The 19392-nt window shown below is 39.3% G+C and overlaps 1 protein-coding gene across 8 annotated transcripts in view; it reads right to left on the bottom strand.

Annotated features, from left to right (window-relative positions):
• Window positions 1–19392, bottom strand: part of LOC128434648 (CD209 antigen-like protein C) — a 33182-nt gene that overhangs the window by 11462 nt on the left and 2328 nt on the right. For 2 of the 8 annotated variants that reach the window (XM_053417882.1, XM_053417886.1), the window contains exons 2-6: window positions 19100–19189; window positions 12455–12547; window positions 8797–8877; window positions 7776–7862; window positions 6787–6873 (exon numbers count right to left, since the gene is read on the bottom strand). In XM_053417882.1, coding sequence (XP_053273857.1) covers window positions 6787–6873; window positions 7776–7862; window positions 8797–8877; window positions 12455–12547; window positions 19100–19189 — 438 coding nt within the window. Of the gene's footprint in view, window positions 1–4150; window positions 4973–5301; window positions 5409–5508; window positions 5634–5797; window positions 5885–6303; window positions 6373–6786; window positions 6874–7775; window positions 7863–8796; window positions 8878–9115; window positions 9306–12454; window positions 12548–19099; window positions 19190–19392 lie in introns of those variants that run through there. The other 6 variants (XM_053417887.1, XM_053417890.1, XM_053417889.1 and 3 more) reach the window with 6 other exon arrangements.

Here is a 19392-nt window from a genome sequence, read left to right as displayed (position 1 = left end):
TGCAGAGTAAATGGATTTTATATGTTGCATAGCACAGCCGTCAGGGTTCAGTGTCTTACCAACAGACAGTTAAAGAAAGAGACTATATTAGTATTCAGTAATATCACTATAATACAGCAGTGCAACTCATGATAATCAATTTAATCATAAAAAGTTATCTATGAACCTTGTGCTCAGCAAAGTCCCATCCACCCATTTCCATGTCCCTTCTGTCTCTGTGTCAGTCAGTCCGATCCAGAAGAGCCTTCTGAACTGTCTCGTGAACTCCTTGTTTACAGGGACAGAGGGACAGACCATATTTATATCAAATTGGAATTTAACCAGTATGATTTTACTCTTTCAGAAGAGTTGTGACTCTCATACGCACGTTTTCCTCTTTGCTGTTGATAATCACCAGGTCTGCTCCTTTCTGCAGACAGTCGTCTCTACTGTCTCCCCAGGATTTCTTGTCAGAAGAGATGAAATAGAAACTAGAGCGGAAGTATACCCATCCTTCTCGGGTTTAATGATTTGTTGAGGATAAGGAAAATAAAATAAACTTGACATCTCAGCCAATAAGAGAAGAACAATAGCAAAATTAATTGAAGTTGCATCTTTCTTTCTGTGACTGTTATCTTATTCCTTCCATGTCATGAAGTGTTCAGCTCATATTCACCAAATGTTTTCAACATCCTCTTCCACTGGTCCCTCTCTTCTGTCAGGTCCCTGATCACAGCATCATAATCTGGTGCATCAGAACTGTCTGTGTGAGCAAAGAGATTTACACATGACCTTCAGTCTCTGGATGATGGTGAGTTCACGGTACCATGAAATAGGGAAAGACGCAGGTCTATTGTGTTCCAGCTCAGTCACAGCTCCACTGTGTCACAAGTTAAATTCCTGGAAAAAATATAGACTATCACTTTTCTACTATTTATGTGCATATACACTTCTGTGTTTGTATTTTTTAAACAAAAATAATCATTTGAATATTGGAATGATGTGGTTTGGCATCATGTGTTTCTTTGGGTAGGGAGTTGACATCCAGGTCCCTTTGCCTGGGGCCCCCAAAGTCCCTTGTAATGCTCCTGAATGTTTGCAGCACATTTAGTGTTTAGCCTTCAATGCCAGACTAACATCTAAATCTTAACATTGTAATTAAATAGTTGGAAATCTGAAACTTAAAATGTTTTCTGCAAGTCCATTTATTAACCTCAACATGTGAAAAGGTTCTCGTTTTATTTTAAAGGGAAAACACTCGGACTCACAACTGGAAAGCTCCATCATTTTCTAACATGACCTTAGAATCTTCTCTAACCAACAACTACAATGTACAATATACAGTTTCATCATAAAGATAGCTAGCTGTAGCATATCCAGAAATAACTCAAATGATAGTTGATAGAGGCAACTTTTCAATTTCTGTTTTTATCACATTCACCTGTTGAATTTCAGAGTGAGTCACGGACAGGATGTGTCGTCCACACAGGATGAAAATATTAAACTGAATTAAAGACAACTCACAGAGAGCAAGACGCAGGGAAATGTTTAGAGCAGCTTGCAGGATACACAGGAGTCCGAGACTCAAGACAACCAGTTTCCTATCTGTGTGAAAAAATAAACATTATTATAATTCTTATTGTTATTCCTATTAGGAAGCCATGTCTGATATTGTGTTATTTGAGACAGAACAACAACAAAAATCTCTCCATTTCTTCTTCACTGTCTCTGGGTAAAAAACAACCCACTCAAAATCTTATTCAAGAACAGTATCAGTCTGATCACTCTTAAAGTAACTTACTTGTGGTTGAAGCATCAGGCAGGTTTTTGTCCATGGTCACCTCAGACTGTGTTTTTTATAGACAGAAGTCAAAATACTGTGACCGCTGCAGTACGACACGATTCTCGGTCTTAACTGTGGACTGCTTCTGTGTTTCTGTCCCTGATATGAAGCTTTTCAAGTCAGCTTTTTACTTCTCTTTATCTTTCAGCTTGTTGTCACCTCCAGTTTTTTTTATTCTGACCTGTCATTGTGACCTCCTTGTTTCCTTCACTCATAACTACAATATTGTAAATGAGAGCAGAAGGGTTTTTATACAAAAGTATCATCATGTTTTTGTGATCGTGAAACATTTTCAGCCCGTCTGATGTTATACGACCTCAAACTGGGTATAGATGCAGCTGCCTTGAGCTTTTGCTGTTTGTATGGAATAAATATCAAGCCATAACCTGATACTGATAAAAAAGACACAGTGATTAAAATTAGAAATTTCCAATCAAAACTAGAATGCCACTTAGAGCACATACCCAACAGTCCCTTTCATATTAACCAAGCTGCACCAAATTACACACACTTATAGATATAAGTTTCCTGCTCCACCTTGGTTTCAAACATTGACTGTGACCAGGTACCAGAGAAGTAAAGGTAGTGTGAACAGCCCAGCTAAAAATAAACTGCACATGTTAGCTGCATCCGCAGACCCATTCTTTTATTAGTCCTGTGATTGTGTAATCAGAGAATAAGGAAGTAAAAACCAGTCCAGGTCCCATTTAATTAGTCAGGGATTACATGATTGTATTTTAATTATATCTTGAACATATGACAAATTTGATAAACCTAGCTGGTGGCCGCTTTACGGCCCCTGATTTAGAAAAAACCAACATCCCCCACTGAGCGACCAGTTCACAGTTTTTACTTTGACTTATAGAGAGACAGTTTTGTGTGTGTGTGTGTGTGTGTGTGTGTGTGTGTGTGTGTGTGTGTGTGTGTGTGTGTGTGTGTGAGGAAGGTAGCGTGGTCGCAGCAGGTGCGGACGCAAATTCTTTGTTGCGGTAAGTTTGCTGAAAGTAACTTAAATGTTAATGGAGATCACGCAGAAAACGTTCCGCAAACATTAACCTTTATTCTGTCCCTAGAGCCAGCTTACAGCTCTGTGTGTGTGTGCATGGGAGTGAGACGGTATCAGCGTCGGCATAAATGCACGCTGTAATCTTCAGTCATAAGAATCATACTTGTAAGTAATGCGCCGGAACATTTACCAGAGTCTTCGCTATTGTGTCCCAGACATTTAGTTAAGTTGTCTTTTCCTGTTTTAGTAATTCTCTTCAGGACAATAAGGACAGAGTTGGTCCCTGCGTTATTTTAACGAATTAAAGGTATGACATTATGATATGTTTAATGTTTGTAAATGTTTTTAAACATTTTGATAAACTGGTTTGAATTGTGTGACCTAAATACAGCATTTGTTTTATAGGGCTGCCTTCAGCAGAATATTTACGGTCATTGTTTTTTCCACATTTAGATTTCATTTAAGTTTTTTGACCTTGTTTAGATTTAGTGTCTAGCTGATTAATTGGTTTTATTTTATTTGGTTCTATGGCAATTTGCAATGTGGTGGACTGGTACTGTGCAATCCGGCTTTAAGGACTTGACTTTTTTTTTGTTGAGTTATTGGCTCCAAAAGCTATAGGCCCTCTTCTGTCCTTGTGGTGTACTATATCGTTTGCAGTGTTAGGATTTTGAAAGTGTGTTGTGTTTGTTTTAATTGGGCGTTGTAAAATTGGGTCTGGAGCCTTTAATTTCTCTTTTAATCTGTTTTTTGTATCTAGTCAAGGCCACTACCTCAACCTTTGCACATGTCACTGTGCTGTTTGATCAGTCTTTTTAAATAATTTGCACGAATTAAAAAAATTGTATATTTCTGATATCTCAGCTTCCCGTCCTGTTTTATTCTGGATATATGTGTTGAACCAAATTGACATTCAATTGACACTCTAGACTTTTTAAATCACTACAGAACTGGCATTGTTGGCAGGGTCGGAAGCTGAAAATACAATTTTTCTGTTTATTTTCAATATTTTGTTATTGTGTTTCTTTTATTTTTTTGTTGTCTGGTTTTTGTCCCTATTGATTAGTAGAAAATTGGCCAGGGTGGGAAAAAACAGTGGCTGGTCTACAGGTGAAGAGGACCACAGGCTTGTTTGAAGATCTTTCAACATACTGACTGTCCATTTGGAGGATGGAAGAAGTACAGGCCCTTATGAAGCAGCTGCAACAGCTGAAATCAGCCAATGAACAGTTGAGAGAGAACCAATCACAGTTACCTGAACCAGTTCCAGGGTCATCCACTTCTTCCCCTAATGTAATTCCAGAAGGCAGCCTAGAATGTGATTCATGATTCAAGATTTTTTATTGTCAAATGCACGACAATAACATTAAGCAGTCGCTGGCAGTGAAATGAGTCTCAGGCTCTCTCAGCAGCCAACCTCTGATATGTTTATGTATCTAGAGAGCGTAAATGCCCCAAGTTCACTGGTTAAATGTCCGTTGATCTGTTAACAGTTGAACAATGGATTGAGGAGGTACGTAGATGTCTGGAGGTTAGCCATATGACAGTACTTGAACAGTTGCTGTTTGTCACAGACGAAGCTGTGGCATCCTTCAGATGTCATAAAAACTCAAAAGGAGTTTAATTTGATACAGTAATTCATGGGTGATGTAATTTTGTTCAAAGCTACATCCCTATCTATAATATGATTGTGTGACCTAATCAGACTTCGCAAAGTGGTTACAAAATATTTATTCATAAGAAAGTGTGATTCTGATAACAAATAGTTAAAACAGCAACCACATATTGACAGAAGCTACAGTATGAAAACAAATGACACAGGCAGCATTTACAGTACCATGACCCAGGAACGTATCAAACTAAATATCATTCGTTTTACTATAAGTGCCTCTTACTATGGGTACATGTCAAAGTGTAGCTTGGCTGTTTATGTCTTTGCATTTTAATGAGCCGCTTCCTCTGATCAGTTGCCAGTGTGGTGCGTATGGGTGCAGCGGTATCAAGCCACCTTCTTTTCACAGATCCAGAAGTACAGCCTTTTACAGTTGTTATCATTCCAGTTGTTTTCATCGTAGTTGTACCTTGCCTCTCCACAGTTTTCATCAGGGTAATACTTGGGGTTTGGTTCCCCAGGGTACCAGTAGCTGAAACAAAAATCAGAAGGAGCTTTAACTGAAACACACAAAAACATTTTATAAACAGCCAGAAACACTGAGGTATCGCTTTCCTTAAAATTGTCATTTCTGCTCACTTCATCTCTCTGACATTTTATTCGTTTGTATAAATACTTAAAATAAAGTGCAAAGTGTTGCAGAGTAAATGGATTTTATATGTTGCATAGCACAGCCATCAGGGTTCAGTGTCTGACCAGCAGACAGGTAAAGAAAGAGACTATATTAGTATTCAGTAATATCACTATAATACAGCAGTGCAACTAATAATAATCAATTTAAACAAAAAGTTATTTATGAACCTTGTTGTTGTGCTCAGCAAAGTCCCATCCACCCATTTCCATGTCCCTTCTGTCTCTGTGTCAGTCAGTCCGATCCAGAAGGACCTTGTGAACTGTCTTGTGAACTCCTTGTTTACAGGGACAGAGGGACAGACCATATTTATATCAAATTGGAATTTAACCAGTATGATTTTACTCTTTCAGAAGAGTTGTGACTCTCATACGCACGTTTTCCTCTTTGCTGTTGATAATCACCAGGTCTGCTCCTTTCTGCAGACAGTCGTCTCTACTGTCTCCCCAGGATTTCGTGTCAGAGGAAATGAAGTAGAAACTAGAGCGGAAGTATACCCATCCTTCTCGGGTGTAATGATTTGTTGAGGAAAACAAAAATAAAATAAACTTGACATCTCAGCCAAAAAGAGAAAAACAATAGCAAAAATGAATTGAAGTTGCATCTTTCTTTCTGGTACTGTTATCTTATTTTTTTCATGTCATAAAGAGTTCAGCTCATATTCACCAAATGTTTTCAACATCCTCTTCAACTGGTCCCCCTCTTCTTTCAGGTTCCTGATCACAGCATCATAATCAGGTGCACCAGAACTGTCTGTGTGAGCAAAGAGATTTACACATGACCTTCAGTCTCTGGATGATGGTGAGTTCACGGTACCATGGAAAAATGGGAAAGACACATGTCTATTGTGTTCCAGCTTAGCCACTGCTCCACTGTGTCATAAGTTAAATTTACAGTATAATATAGATGTTTGACCAAAATTACCATGACAGGCAATTACATATACATGTGACTGCAGGAAGTCTGGAGGTTCTCAATAAGACCAGCCCTCTCCGGAGGAGGTTCAGAGGATCTGCAAAGCTCAGTGTGTGTGTATGATGTGTCAGAAGTGGAGATTCACCCTTAGACTTGATCAATTTTCTACTATTTATGTGCATATACACATCTTTGTTTATAATTTTTATACAAGAAGAATCATTTGAATATTGGAATGATGTGGTTTGGTATCATACGTTTCTTTGGGTAGGGAGTTGACATCCAGGTCCCTTTGCCTGGGGCCCCCAAAGTCCCTTGTAATGCTCCTGAATGTTTAAAGCACATTTAGTGTTAAGCCTTCAATGCCAGACGAACATCTAAATCTTAACATTGAAAATAAATAGTTGAAAATCTGAAACTTAAAATGTTTTCTGCAAATCCATTTACTAAACTCAACATGTTTAAATGTTCTCATTTTATTTTAAAGGAAAACACCCTGACAGTCATTTCTACTTTCTCCCCAGGATTTCTTGACAGAGGAAAAGATTTAGAAACTAGAGCGGAAGTATACCCATCCTTCTTGGGTGTAATGATTTGCTGAGGAAAACGAAAATAAAATAAACTTGACATCTCAGCCAAAGGGAGAAGAACAACAGCAAAAATAAATCGAAGTTGCATCTTTCTTTCTGTTACTGTTATCTTATTCTTTCCATGTCATAAAGAGTTCAGCTCATATTCACCAGATATATTTAAGTTCCTCTTCAACTGGTCCCTCTCTTCTGTCAGGTTCTTGATCACAGCATCATAATCAGGTGCATCAGAAATGTCTGTGTGAGCAAAGAGATTTACACATGACCTTCAGTCTCTGGATGATGGTGAGTTCACGGTACCATGGAAAAATGGGAAAGACACAGGTCTATTGTGTTCCAGCTTAGCCACTGCTCCACTGCGTCATAAGTTAAATTTACAGTATAATATAGATGTTTGACCAACATTTCCATGACAGGCAATTACATATACATGTGACTGCAGGAAGTCTGGAGGTTCTCAATTAGACCAGCCCTCTCCGGAGGAGGTTCAGAGGATCTGCAAAGCTCAGTGTGTGTGTATGATGTGTCAGAAGTGGAGATTCACCCTTAGACTTGATCAATTTTCTACTATTTATGTGCATATACACTTCTTTGTTTATAATTTTTATACAAGAAGAATCATTTGAATATTGGAATGATGTGGTTTGGTATCATGTGTTTCTTTGGGTAGGGAGTTGACATTCAGGTCCCTTTGCCTGGGGCCCCCAAAGTCCCTTGTAATGCTCCTGAATGTTTGCAGGACATTTAGTGTTAAGCCTTCAATGCCAGACTAACATCTAAATCTTAACATTGAAAATAAATAGTTGAAAATCTGAAACTTAAAATGTTTTCTGCAAATCCATTTACTAACCTCAACATGTTTAAATGTTCTCATTTTATTTTAAAGGAAAACACCCTGACATTCATTTCTACTTTCTCCCCAGGATTTCTTGACAGAGGAAAAGATTTAGAAACTAGAGCGGAAGTATACCCATCCTTCTTGGGTGTAATGATTTGTTGAGGAAAACGAAAATAAAATAAACTTGACATCTCAGCCAAAAGGAGAAGAACAACAGCAAAAATAAATCAAAGTTGCATCTTTCTTTCTGTTACTGTTATCTTATTCTTTCCATGTCATAAAGAGTTCAGCTCATATTCACCAGATATATTTAAGTTCCTCTTCAACTGGTCCCTCTCTTCTGTCAGGTTCTTGATTACAGCATCATAATCTGGTGCATCAGAAATGTCTGTGTGAGCAAAGAGATTTACACATGACCTTCAGTCTCTGGATGATGGTGAGTTCACGGTACCATGGAAAAATGGGAAAGACACAGGTCTATTGTGTTCCAGCTTAGCCACTGCTCCACTGTGTCATAAGTTAAATTTACAGTATAATATAGATGTTTGACCAACATTTCCATGACAGGCAATTACATATACATGTGACTGCAGGAAGTCTGGAGGTTCTCAATTAGACCAGCCCCCTCCGGAGGAGGTTCAGAGGATCTGCAAAGCTCAGTGTGTGTGTATGATGTGTCAGAAGTGGAGATTCACCCTTAGACTTGATCAATTTTCTACTATTTATGTGCATATACACTTCTTTGTTTATAATTTTTATACAAGAAGAATCATTTGAATATTGGAATGATGTGGTTGGGTATCATATGTTTCTTTGGGTAGGGAGTTGACATCCAGGTCCCTTTGCCTGGGGCCCCCAAAGTCCCTTGTAATGCTCCTGAATGTTTGCAGCACATTTAGTGTTAAGCCTTCAATGCCAGACTAACATCTAAATCTTAACATTGAAAATAAATAGTTGAAAATCTGAAACTTAAAATGTTTTCTGCAAATCCATTTACTAACCTCAACATGTTTAAAGGTTCTCGTTTTATTTTAAAGACAAACACCCTGACTCACAACTGTAAAGCCCCATTATTTTCTTACATGACCTTAGAATCTTCTCTAACCAACAACCACAATGTACAAAATACTGTTTCGTCATAAATCTAACTAACTATAGCATTTTCAGATATACTCCAATGATAATCATAGTCAGACTCAGTAGAGGTAACTTTTCAATTTCTGGTTTTGTCACATTAACCTGTTGAAATCCATAGTGAGGCACGGACAGGATGTGTCGTCCACACAGGATGAAAATATTAAACTGAATTAAAGACAACTCACTGAGAGCAAGACGCAGGGAAATGTTGAGAGCAGCTTGCAGGATACACAGGAGTCCGAGGCTCAAGACAACCAGTTTCCTATCTGTGTGCAAAAAAACACACATACACATGCAACACCACCATTATTATGATTGTTGTTGTTATTGTTATTCCTTTTAGGAAGCCAGGTCTGATATTGTGTTATTTGAGACAGAACAACAACAAAACTCTCCATTTCTGGGACACTGTCCCTAGGTGAAAAGCAACCCACTAAAAATGTAGCGTGTTGCTAAATCAGACACAAGAACAGTATCAATCTGATCACTCTTAAAGTAACTTACTTGTGGCTGAAGCATCAGGCAGGTTTTTGTCCATGGTCACCTCAGACTGTGTTTTTTATAGACAGAAGTCAAAATACTGTGACCGCTGCAGTACGACACGATTCTCGGTCTTAACTGTGGACTGCTTCTGTGTTTCTGTTCCTGATATGAAGCTTTTCAAGTCAGCTTTTTACTTCTCTTTATCTTTCAGCTTGTTGTCACCTCCAGTTCCAAGTATTCACCCCCCTGTGTCAATACTTGGTAGAACCCCCTTTCGCTGCAATTACAGCTGCAAGTCTTTTGGGGTATGTCTCTACCAGCTTTGCACATCTAGAGATGGAAAGGTTTGTCCAGTCTTCTTGGCAAAAAAGATGAAGCTCAGTCAGATTGGATGGAGACCGTCTGTGAACCGCAATCTTCAAGTCTTGCCATAGATTCTCTATTGGATTGAGGTCTGGGCTTTGACTGGGCCATTTTAAGACATTAACAGTCTTTAATCCAAACCATTCCTTTGTAGCTCTGGCTGTATGTTTAGGGTCATTGTCCTGCTGGAAGATGAACCTCCGCCCCAGTCTCAAGTCTTTTGCAGACTGCATCAGATTTTCTTCAAGGATTTCCCTGTATTTGGCTCCATCCATCTTTCCCTCTATTCTGACCAGTTTCCCTGTACCTGCTGAAGAGAAGCATCCCCACAGCATGATGCTACCACCACCATGTTTCACTGTTGGGATGGTGTGCTCAGGGTGATGGGCAGTGTTGGGTTTTCGCCACACATAGTGTTTTGCATTGAGGCCAAAAAGTTCAATTTTGGTCTCATCTGACCAGAGCACCTTCTTCCACATGTTTGCTGTGTCTCCCACATGGCTTCTGGCAAACTCCAAACGGGATTTTTTATGGATCCCTTTCAACAATGGCTTTCTTCTTGCCACTCTTCCATAAAGGCCAGATTTGTGGAGTAGACGACTAATAGTTGTCCTGTGGACAGATTCTCCCACCTCAGCTGTGGATCTCTGCAATTCCTCCAGAGTAACCATGGGCCTCCTGGTTGCTTCTCTGATTCATTTTCTCCTTGTCCAACTCTTCAGTTTGGGTGGACGGCCTCCTCTTGGTAGGTTTGCGGTTGTGCCATATTCTTTCCATTTTCTTATGATGGATTTTATGGTGCTCAGAGAGATGTTCAAAGCTCTGGATATTTTTTTATAACCTAACCCTGCTTCATATTTCTCCACAACTTTATCCCTGACCTGTTTGGTGAGCTCCTTGGTCTTCATGATGCTGTTTGTTCAGTAATGATCTCCAACAAACGCTGAGTCCGTCACAGAACAGGTGTATTTATACTGAGATTAAATTGCAGACAGGTGGACCCTATTTACTAATTATGTGACTTGCAAATGTGACTTGTGAATGCAATTGGTCGCACCAGATCTTTGTTAGGGGTTTCACAGTAAAGGGGGTGAATACATATGCACTCAACACTTTTCAGATTTTTATTTGTAAATAATTGTGAAATCCATGTAATATTTCCCCCCACTTCCAAATGATGCACTATTTTGTGTTGGTCCATTACATAAACTCACGATGAAATAAATTTTAATCTGTGGTTATACCATGACAAAATGTAGAAAAGTCCAAAGGGGGTGAATACTTATGCAAGGCACTGTAGATGCAGCTGCTTTGAGCTTTTGCTATTGTATGGAACAAATATCATGCCATAACCTGTGTTGGGACGTGGTTTTTGTGAAACCAAGGTTCGGCCACATGTAGACAAAGCCTCATGCCGCATGCCCTATATTCTGGATAAGCCTCCCGAACTCAGTCTCCCAGGGTGCAACAGGTTCCATCGTTCTGGAAAAAGCCAGGGAACAGGGAACTCACTTGCCCAGGATTCCTCAACTTCACACAGAGGTGAGAAAACCACAAGGGTCAACTCCTATTGGTCACTCTGGCCCTATGACCTGTGAGGTCACCAGGCCAATATAAGGACAGGACCCCCCCAATTCTATCTCTTTCCACAACTCTTCCAAGGAGTGAGGCTGCAGGCCTTTCTTCCTGCATCGCTGAGGGAGAAACCTGATTTCCTCAGCTCAAATCTTCTCTTCGCATCCAACGAGAGGAACGCAGAGTTGTAGCTCCCAGCTCATCTCATCAAGGAAACCGCATCTCAAACCAAAGTCTACAAACTCCTAGTAGCTCAACAGGGCCGCAAAGGCAAACCTTCCGACCAGCCCGGAGACGTCACAGAGTTGAGAACGGAACTGCAACTCCCTTTTCCCCTTTCTAAGGACTGGTAACATAATCTGGGCTTAATTATTATACAAGGCTGAGCAAGACTGTTTATTTGATTCTGTGTGGCGTTTATACGTTTGATATGTGTGGTGATATTGTATTTATAAGTTATTCGAAAGTAAGGTTAGTTTGTAATGCCCTTCACAGGATCTCATTGTGACCTTCTTGTTTCCTTAACTCATAACCACAATATTGTAAATGAGAGCAGAAGAGTTTTCATTGTTATATAACCTCAAACTGGGTATAGATGCAGCTGCTTTGAGCTTTTGCTGTTTGTATGGAATTAATATCAAGCCATAACCTGAAACTGATAAAAAAAACACAGTTAATCTAGATCAAAACTAGAATGCCACTCAGAGCACACACCCAACAGTCCCTTTCATATTAATCAAGCTGCACCAAATTACACACACTTATAGATATCAGTTTCCTGCTCCACCTTGGTTTCAAACATTGTCTGTGACCAAGTACCAGAGAAGTAAAGGTAGTGTGAACAGCCCAGCTAAAAATAAACTGCAAGTGTTAGCTGAATCCGAAGACTGTGTAATCAGAAAATAAGGAAGTAAAAAACAGTCCAAGTCACATTAGATTATAGTTACATAGTCCGGGTTTACATGATAGTATTTTGATTATATCTTGAACATATGACAAATATGATTATCCTAGCTGGTGGCCGCTTTATTACCCCTGATTTAGAAAAAACCCACATCCCCCACCAAGCGACCAGTTCACAGTTTTTACTTTGACTTATAGAGAGACAGTTTTTGCACAGATCCAATAGTTTTTATTTTCTCATGGCTGGTCATACCATAGTGGCTAGTACTGCACAGTCCTCACTTTGGCCCAAATTGTTGGGTTCCCCAGTATTCCAGTTGCAGAAACCCCTAAAAACACAAGTTAATTTATCAAAACCCAAGAAACATTTGACGGACAGTAAGCAGCTTGCTATAAAGTCAGCGGGTGTGGCTTAATGAAAGAGTAAGCTGTGGACCTTTGAGTCAGCGGAAAACAACACCAACGGAATTTAAATAGTTTTTTCTTTATGTTGCAGATATCTTCCTGTTTAATATTCACCAAATATTTCCAACATCCTGTTCAACTGGTCCCCCTCTTCTGTCAGCTCTCTGATCACAGCCTTGTAATTTAGCTTCCTCGCACCAGAACTGTCTTTGTGAGCAAGGAGATTTACACATGACCTTTAGTTACTCTCTTCAACTCTGGCCACTCCGCTCCAGGGTTGGATAACGATCCTAAACTTGCTGTGGACTGGCTGCACCGTCACAGGAGTTCCAGATGCAGAGTCCACTCCAGCACAGCATGATGATCTGTGGGTGACATGGGAGCAAAGCCAAAAATAATAGCCAGCTCCACTCCGTACCATGCTCCAGTAAAGACGCGATAATGTCGTACTGTTGCACTGTGTACCCTGTACAACACTCCGCTCCATATACTGGAACACTAACTTCACATCATATGTGATATGTGTTAATATAAACCATATTGATATTATATATCATTTATACAATAATATTGTCTTTTGCACACTCTGTCTACATATTCTTACACTCATAGTATATTATATTATCTATTGTATAGTCAAATACTTATATTTATACCTCTACTATATATCATATCATATTATATCACTGTCTAACAATAACGTTACCATCATATCATCAGTACTATTACCATCATCTTGCCACTGCACCTTATCTACCTATTTATCTTGTGTTTCTGTTTTTTATCCTTTCTACCTCAATATTTTTTATTTTTTTATATTTTATTCTATTGTATTCAAATATACCGGCTGCTATGACGATTTAATTTCCCTTCGGGGATGAATGAAGTAATCTATCTATCTATCTATCTATCTATCTATCTATCTATCTATCTATCTATCTATCTATCTATCTATCTATCTATCTATCTATCTATCTATCTATCTATCTATCTATCTATCTATCTATCTATCTCTGACTGCTCCCTGCAAACAGGAGCAGTGGATTGTAGCCTGAAAGGATATGCACTGTGCCGGGCGCCTGTCTCCCCCTCATCCACCTCGAGACCTCCATCTGTCCAACAGATTTAACACCCTGAATACTGAGGACTTCTGGCCTATGGAAGCACCCCCACTCCATCCTGTGGTCAAGTCCTCCACCTCCGCCCACCGCAGGTTATTGACAGAAGCTGTGATCAGGCGTAGCAGCGGAGTTCTCACTGGCTTGGCGACAGCAGGGAAGCCATGCCCTCAAAGGAAGACACCACCTCGCTTCTCCATCCTAAGGTCTCCTCCATCATGAGAAATATCCGCTTCATTAATGTAGTCACACACTGCTTTCCTGGAGCCACAACGCCAGAAATCAAAAGCAAACACCTGGCTCCAGTCTGACGCTCAACTCAGAACATTGGTTTTATCCACAACTTCGATCTATTCTGGAATCGCTCTCTATGACTATCTACAATCACCTGCCAGCCCCTGCTTTTCTTCTACCACTTTAAACAGTCATGCTTCCCATCCTACCAGTAGCCCTCCACTGTGGAGAATTCTCAGTACTGTCCCCGGTACACTATCACCCACAGCCTCCCACATTCCTGTCATGATTACTCCCATGCTTCGCCGCAGCTCAAAGCTGGACAGTATGGACCTAACTCTACACAGAGTTCTGATTACTGATAGGTCTATAACCTACAGACATGTTGTACTAAATTACTTTTACACATCCCGTGATCTGGACTTTATGCTCCTGACCGAGACCTGGCTTCAACAAGGACCTTATGCACTAAGTTAACTGAATTCATAGCGGGTATTTCGATGGATTATTACCACTTTTTAATTTACATTTTAATGTACATATATGCTGTGAAACTAAACCTATGGCTAAAGACTTCTTGAATCGTATATATTCCTTTAATCTCACCCAGTCAATCTCTGGACCCACACATGAAATGGGGCACACATAAGACCTTGTGTTGTCTTATGGCCTATATGTTCATGTCATTGAAATATGTGATACTTGCATATTAGATCATCTGCCTGTTTTGTTTACAGTTACTGTCCCTGGCTCTATAGTCAAGCCAGCTCCTCCTGCACGCTGCCGCTGTATAACTAATAGTCAAACTGTGCTGCATTTCTCTGCTATTTTTAAAGACTCTGTGCTCTTTAACTTGGATTGTAGTGATGTTCTCAGTGCTGATGAGCTTATCTCTCTTTTAATTCAACCTCCACGAGCACTCTGGACTCTGTTGCTCCTTTGAGGACGAAACGCACTAAAGCACTTTCAGAGCCATGGCTAAACGACTCTAACCACGGTCTCAGACGTGCATGTCGTCAAGCAGAGAGGAGGTGGAAAAAGGACAGACTCAGAGTATCATATGAAATCTTACAGAGCCGTCTATCTGATTACCAGAAAGCGGTAAATGAGCAAAAACTAAGTTTATATCTAACCTGGTCTCCAATAACTATCGCAGGCCTCAGTTCCTTTTTAATATTTTTAATTATATAATAAACCCCGGTAATCGTACTCCTATTCTGCCTACTCCTGACCTCCCGTCTCTATTATTGTAATTCCCTGTATGTAGGCTTAGACAAATCCTCCATTAATAGCCTGCAGCTAGTCCAAAATGCTGCTGCCCGCTGCTGACTAGGAAAAAAAAAAGAGAGACAATTTTCAAACCCATGCTGCACCTCCTACACTGGCTTCCTGTCTTGTCACAGGATCATTTTTTAAATCGTACTTTTAACTTGTAAATCTCTTAATTGACTGGCACCGTCTTACTTATCCGAACTTCTCTTTATGCCCACTCCAGTTAGGGAACTGAGATCAGCCCCTCAACCACTCCTTGACAAACCTCAGACAAGAATAGTAACCAGAGGTGATCGCACAGTAGCCGCCCCAAACTTCACACTAGATCTGCCCCATCTTTAACACACTTTAAATAACTTCTAACACCTGTTCTCCCAGGCTGACTCCTCGAGTTGAGTACGTTTCATCGCAGCCGATTTTATTTATCTTATCGTATATCTTATATATTATATATGTATATATATATATATATATATATTTTTTTTTTTAATTATTATTTTACACTGATAATTGTATTTTAGTTGTATTACTTGCACTATGATATATTAGGTTTTTATTGTCGTTTGGTTGTACCATTACACCTGTAAAGCGCTTTGGTCAACCAATATGTTTTAAATGTGCTTTATAAATAAAATTGACATTGACATTTACATTGACTGTGGTTGATTGTGAGTTAACTGCACTACAAAAATCTGTGTGAGGCCAACAAGATGAACATCTTTTTTGAGAAATGCATTCCACATTCACAGAGACAAACAGACATCTGGAATTATCAGATAGATGCTATAAATCCTTCTCATACGTACCAAGTGAAGAACTAGGTTTAGGGTCAGGGCAGGGTGTCAGTCTTCTCTTTGGGTCTTCAGGCGCTACAGTCCCAGTTTGAGATAAACTGTAATTCCCCTTGAAAGATTCACATAACATTCTTTTGTTTTGATGTTTTGCCCTGTTACTGTGTGTGACTCTACACTTCCCCAAATTTGTCTCTATCTGAACATTGACAAATTCTTGTACAATAACCAGAAGGTTCAGCAAGTTGAACAGGATATTACTAATTTGGAAAAAAACCTGAATTTGAATGAGGCCTTGCTACTGCATGTTATATTTAATAAATTTACACAATAAAAATGTATGAAGATGAGAACTTGCTTGTAACACTCAGATAAAGAGATCGCCATGTCTCATATATGAGCAATTGTTCAAACTGTCGACTTCATATTAAAATAGTTCATACATTTTTTTAATGTCTAGGAAAACATTGGTAAAGATTAGAGACACTGTTTAACTTGGCTCACAGAAAGCAAGGTGCATGGACATGTTGAGAGCAGCTTGCAGGATACACAGGAGTCCGAAGCTCACACCAACCAGTCTGTAGAGTTTTCTTCCTTCCAGCAGAAATCACACAGACAATGATCACTAGATGTCAACGAGAGCCGGCTGCAAGACGCACACTGGTTTACAGAGTAAAACCTGACACCTGCTCTGGGTTTTAATTGAAGTTACTCATTGAAACAGCTTGTTGTTGTAAAATGCAACCATGAGTATGAATAAAAATGCATAATTATAAGTATATATATGATAGAGAGGCTGTGGCAGCCTTCAGTTGTCATAAAAACTCAAAAGATGTTTCATTTGATACAGTAATTCATGGGTGGTGTAATTTTGTTCACAGCTACATCCCTATCTATAATATGATTTTTTCTTTGAATCAGACTTTGCAAATTGGTTACAAAACATTTATTCATAAGAAAAAGCGTGATTCTGATAACAAATAGTCAGAACAGCAACCACATATTGACAAAAGCTACAGTATGAAAACAAATGACACAGGAAGCAAGAAAAAATGCCAGGAACCAGGAACGTATCAAACTAAATATCATACGTTTAGTTACCAGTGCCTCTTACTATGGGGACATGTCAAAATGAAGCAAGGCTGTTTATGTCTTTGCATTTTAATGAGTCACTTCCTCTGCAGCTCAGCAGTTATCAGTGTGGTGCGTTTGGGTGCAGCGTTATCAAGCCACCATCTTTTCACAGATCCAGAACTGCTGCCTTTGACATTGTTCATCATTCCAGTTGTCTTCGACCGCAATGAACTTTGTCTCTCCACAGTTTTCATCAGTGTTTTGATAGGAGTTTGGTTCCCCAGGGTGCCAGTAGCTGAAACCAAAATCCGAATGAGCTTTTTACTGAAACAAGCAATAACATTTAATAAACAGCCAGAAACACTGAGGCAGATTAAAGATTGATATTGAATATTGTTTTGAGACATTAGCCTCTGTTTAGACGCCTGCAGCTGATAGTTGGTACATGCAGCTTCTTGTCAAACCAGAATATTGGATATATACAGTTGGTTGTGGATTATCATTAAAACTAGATTGCTTTGATACAAAATTCATCTATGTCAGACATTTTCGTTTGTATAAATACTTAAAATATAGTGCTATGTGTTGCAGAGTAAATGGATTTTATATGTTGCATAGCACAGCCATCAGGGTTCAGTGTCTGACCAGCAGACAGTTAAAGAAAGAGACCATAGTTTTATTCAGTAATAATACAGCAGTGCAACTCATGATAATCAATTTAATCATAAAAAGTTATCTATGAACCTTGTGCTCAGCAAAGTCCCATCCACCCATTTCCATGTCCCTTCTGTCTCGTTGTCAGTCAGTCCGATCCAGAAGGACCTTCTGAACTGTCTCGTGAACTCCTTGTTTACAGGGACAGAGGGACAGACCATAATTATATCAAATTGGAATTTAACCAGTATGATTTTACTCTTTCATAAGAGTTGTCACTCTCATACGCACATTTTCCTCTTTGCTGTTGATAATCACCAGGTCGGCTCCTTTCTGCAGACAGTCCTCTCTACTGTCTCCCCAGGATTTCTTGTCAGAGGAAATGAAGTAGAAACTAGAGCGGAAGTATACCCATCCTTCTTGGGTGTGATGATCTATTGAGGATAAGGAAAATAAAATAAACTTGACATCTCAGCCAAAAAGAGAAAAACAATAGCAAAAACGAATTGAAGTTGCATTTTTCTTTCTGTGACTGTTATCTTATTCCTTCCATGTCATGAAGTGTTCAGCTCATATTCACCAAATCTATTCAACTTCCTCTTCAACTGGTCCCTCTCTTCTGTCAGGTTCCTGATCACAGCATCATAATCTGGTGCATCAGAACTGTCTGTGTGAGCAAAGAGATTTACACATGACCTTCAGTCTCTGGATGATGGTGAGTTCACGGTACCATGGAAAAATGGGAAAGACACAGGTCTATTGTGTTCCAGCTTAGCCACTGCTCCACTGTGTCATAAGTTAAATTTACAGTATAATATAGATGTTTGACCAACATTTCCATGACAGGCAATTACATATACATGTGACTGCAGGAAGTCTGGAGGTTCTCAATTAGACCAGCCCTCTCCGGAGGAGGTTCAGAGGATCTGCAAAGCTCAGTGTGTGTGTATGATGTGTCAGAAGTGGAGATTCACCCTTAGACTTGATACATTTTCTACTATTTATGTGCATATACACTTCTTTGTTTATAATTTTTATACAAGAAGAATCATTTGAATATTGGAATGATGTGGTTTGGTATCATATGTTTCTTTGGGTAGGGAGTTGACATCCAGGTCCCTTTGCCTGGGGCCCCCAAAGTCCCTTGTAATGCTCCTGAATGTTTTTATTACATTTAGTGTTAAGCCTTCAATGCCAGACAAACATCTAAATCTTACCATTGAAAATAAATAGTAAGAAATCAAAAACTTAAATGTTTTTTCATCAAATCCATTTATTTGCTATTGTGCTATTTCTGAATAAAAACATGTGAAAGGGTTCTCCTTTTAATTTAAAGACAAACACCCTGACTCACAACTGGAAAGCCCCATTGGTTTGTTACATGACCTTAGAACTTTCTTTAACCAACAACTACAACGTACAAAATGCTGTTTCGTCATAAAGCTAGCTAATTATAGCATATCCATAAACTACTCCAATGATAATCATAGTTAGTAGAGGTAACTTTTCAAATACTGGTTTTATCACAATCACATGTTGAATTGCAGAGTGAGTCACGGACAGGATGTGTCGTCCACACAGGATGAAAATATTAAACTGAATTAAAGACAACTCACAGAGAGCAAGACGCAGGGAAATGTTGAGAGCAGCTTGCAGGATACACAGGAGTCCGAGACTCACACCAACCAGTCTGTAGAGTTTTTTTCCTTTCAGCAGAAATCACACAGACAATGATCACTAGATGTCAACAAGATGCACTCTGGTTTACAGAGTAAAACCTGACTCCTGCTCTGGAACATGGACTAATGTCCAACATCTACTCTGGGTTTTAATCATGATTACTCATTAAAATGGCTTGTTGTTGTAAAATACAAGCATGAGTATGAATAAAAATGCATAATTATAAGCA

The sequence above is a fragment of the Pleuronectes platessa genome, chromosome 3, assembly GCF_947347685.1.
Source record: "Pleuronectes platessa chromosome 3, fPlePla1.1, whole genome shotgun sequence".
Classification (NCBI taxonomy): domain Eukaryota; kingdom Metazoa; phylum Chordata; class Actinopteri; order Pleuronectiformes; family Pleuronectidae; genus Pleuronectes; species Pleuronectes platessa.
The sequence above is the reverse complement of the archived record's forward strand: the minus strand, read 5'-3'. Positions and strand labels throughout refer to the sequence as shown.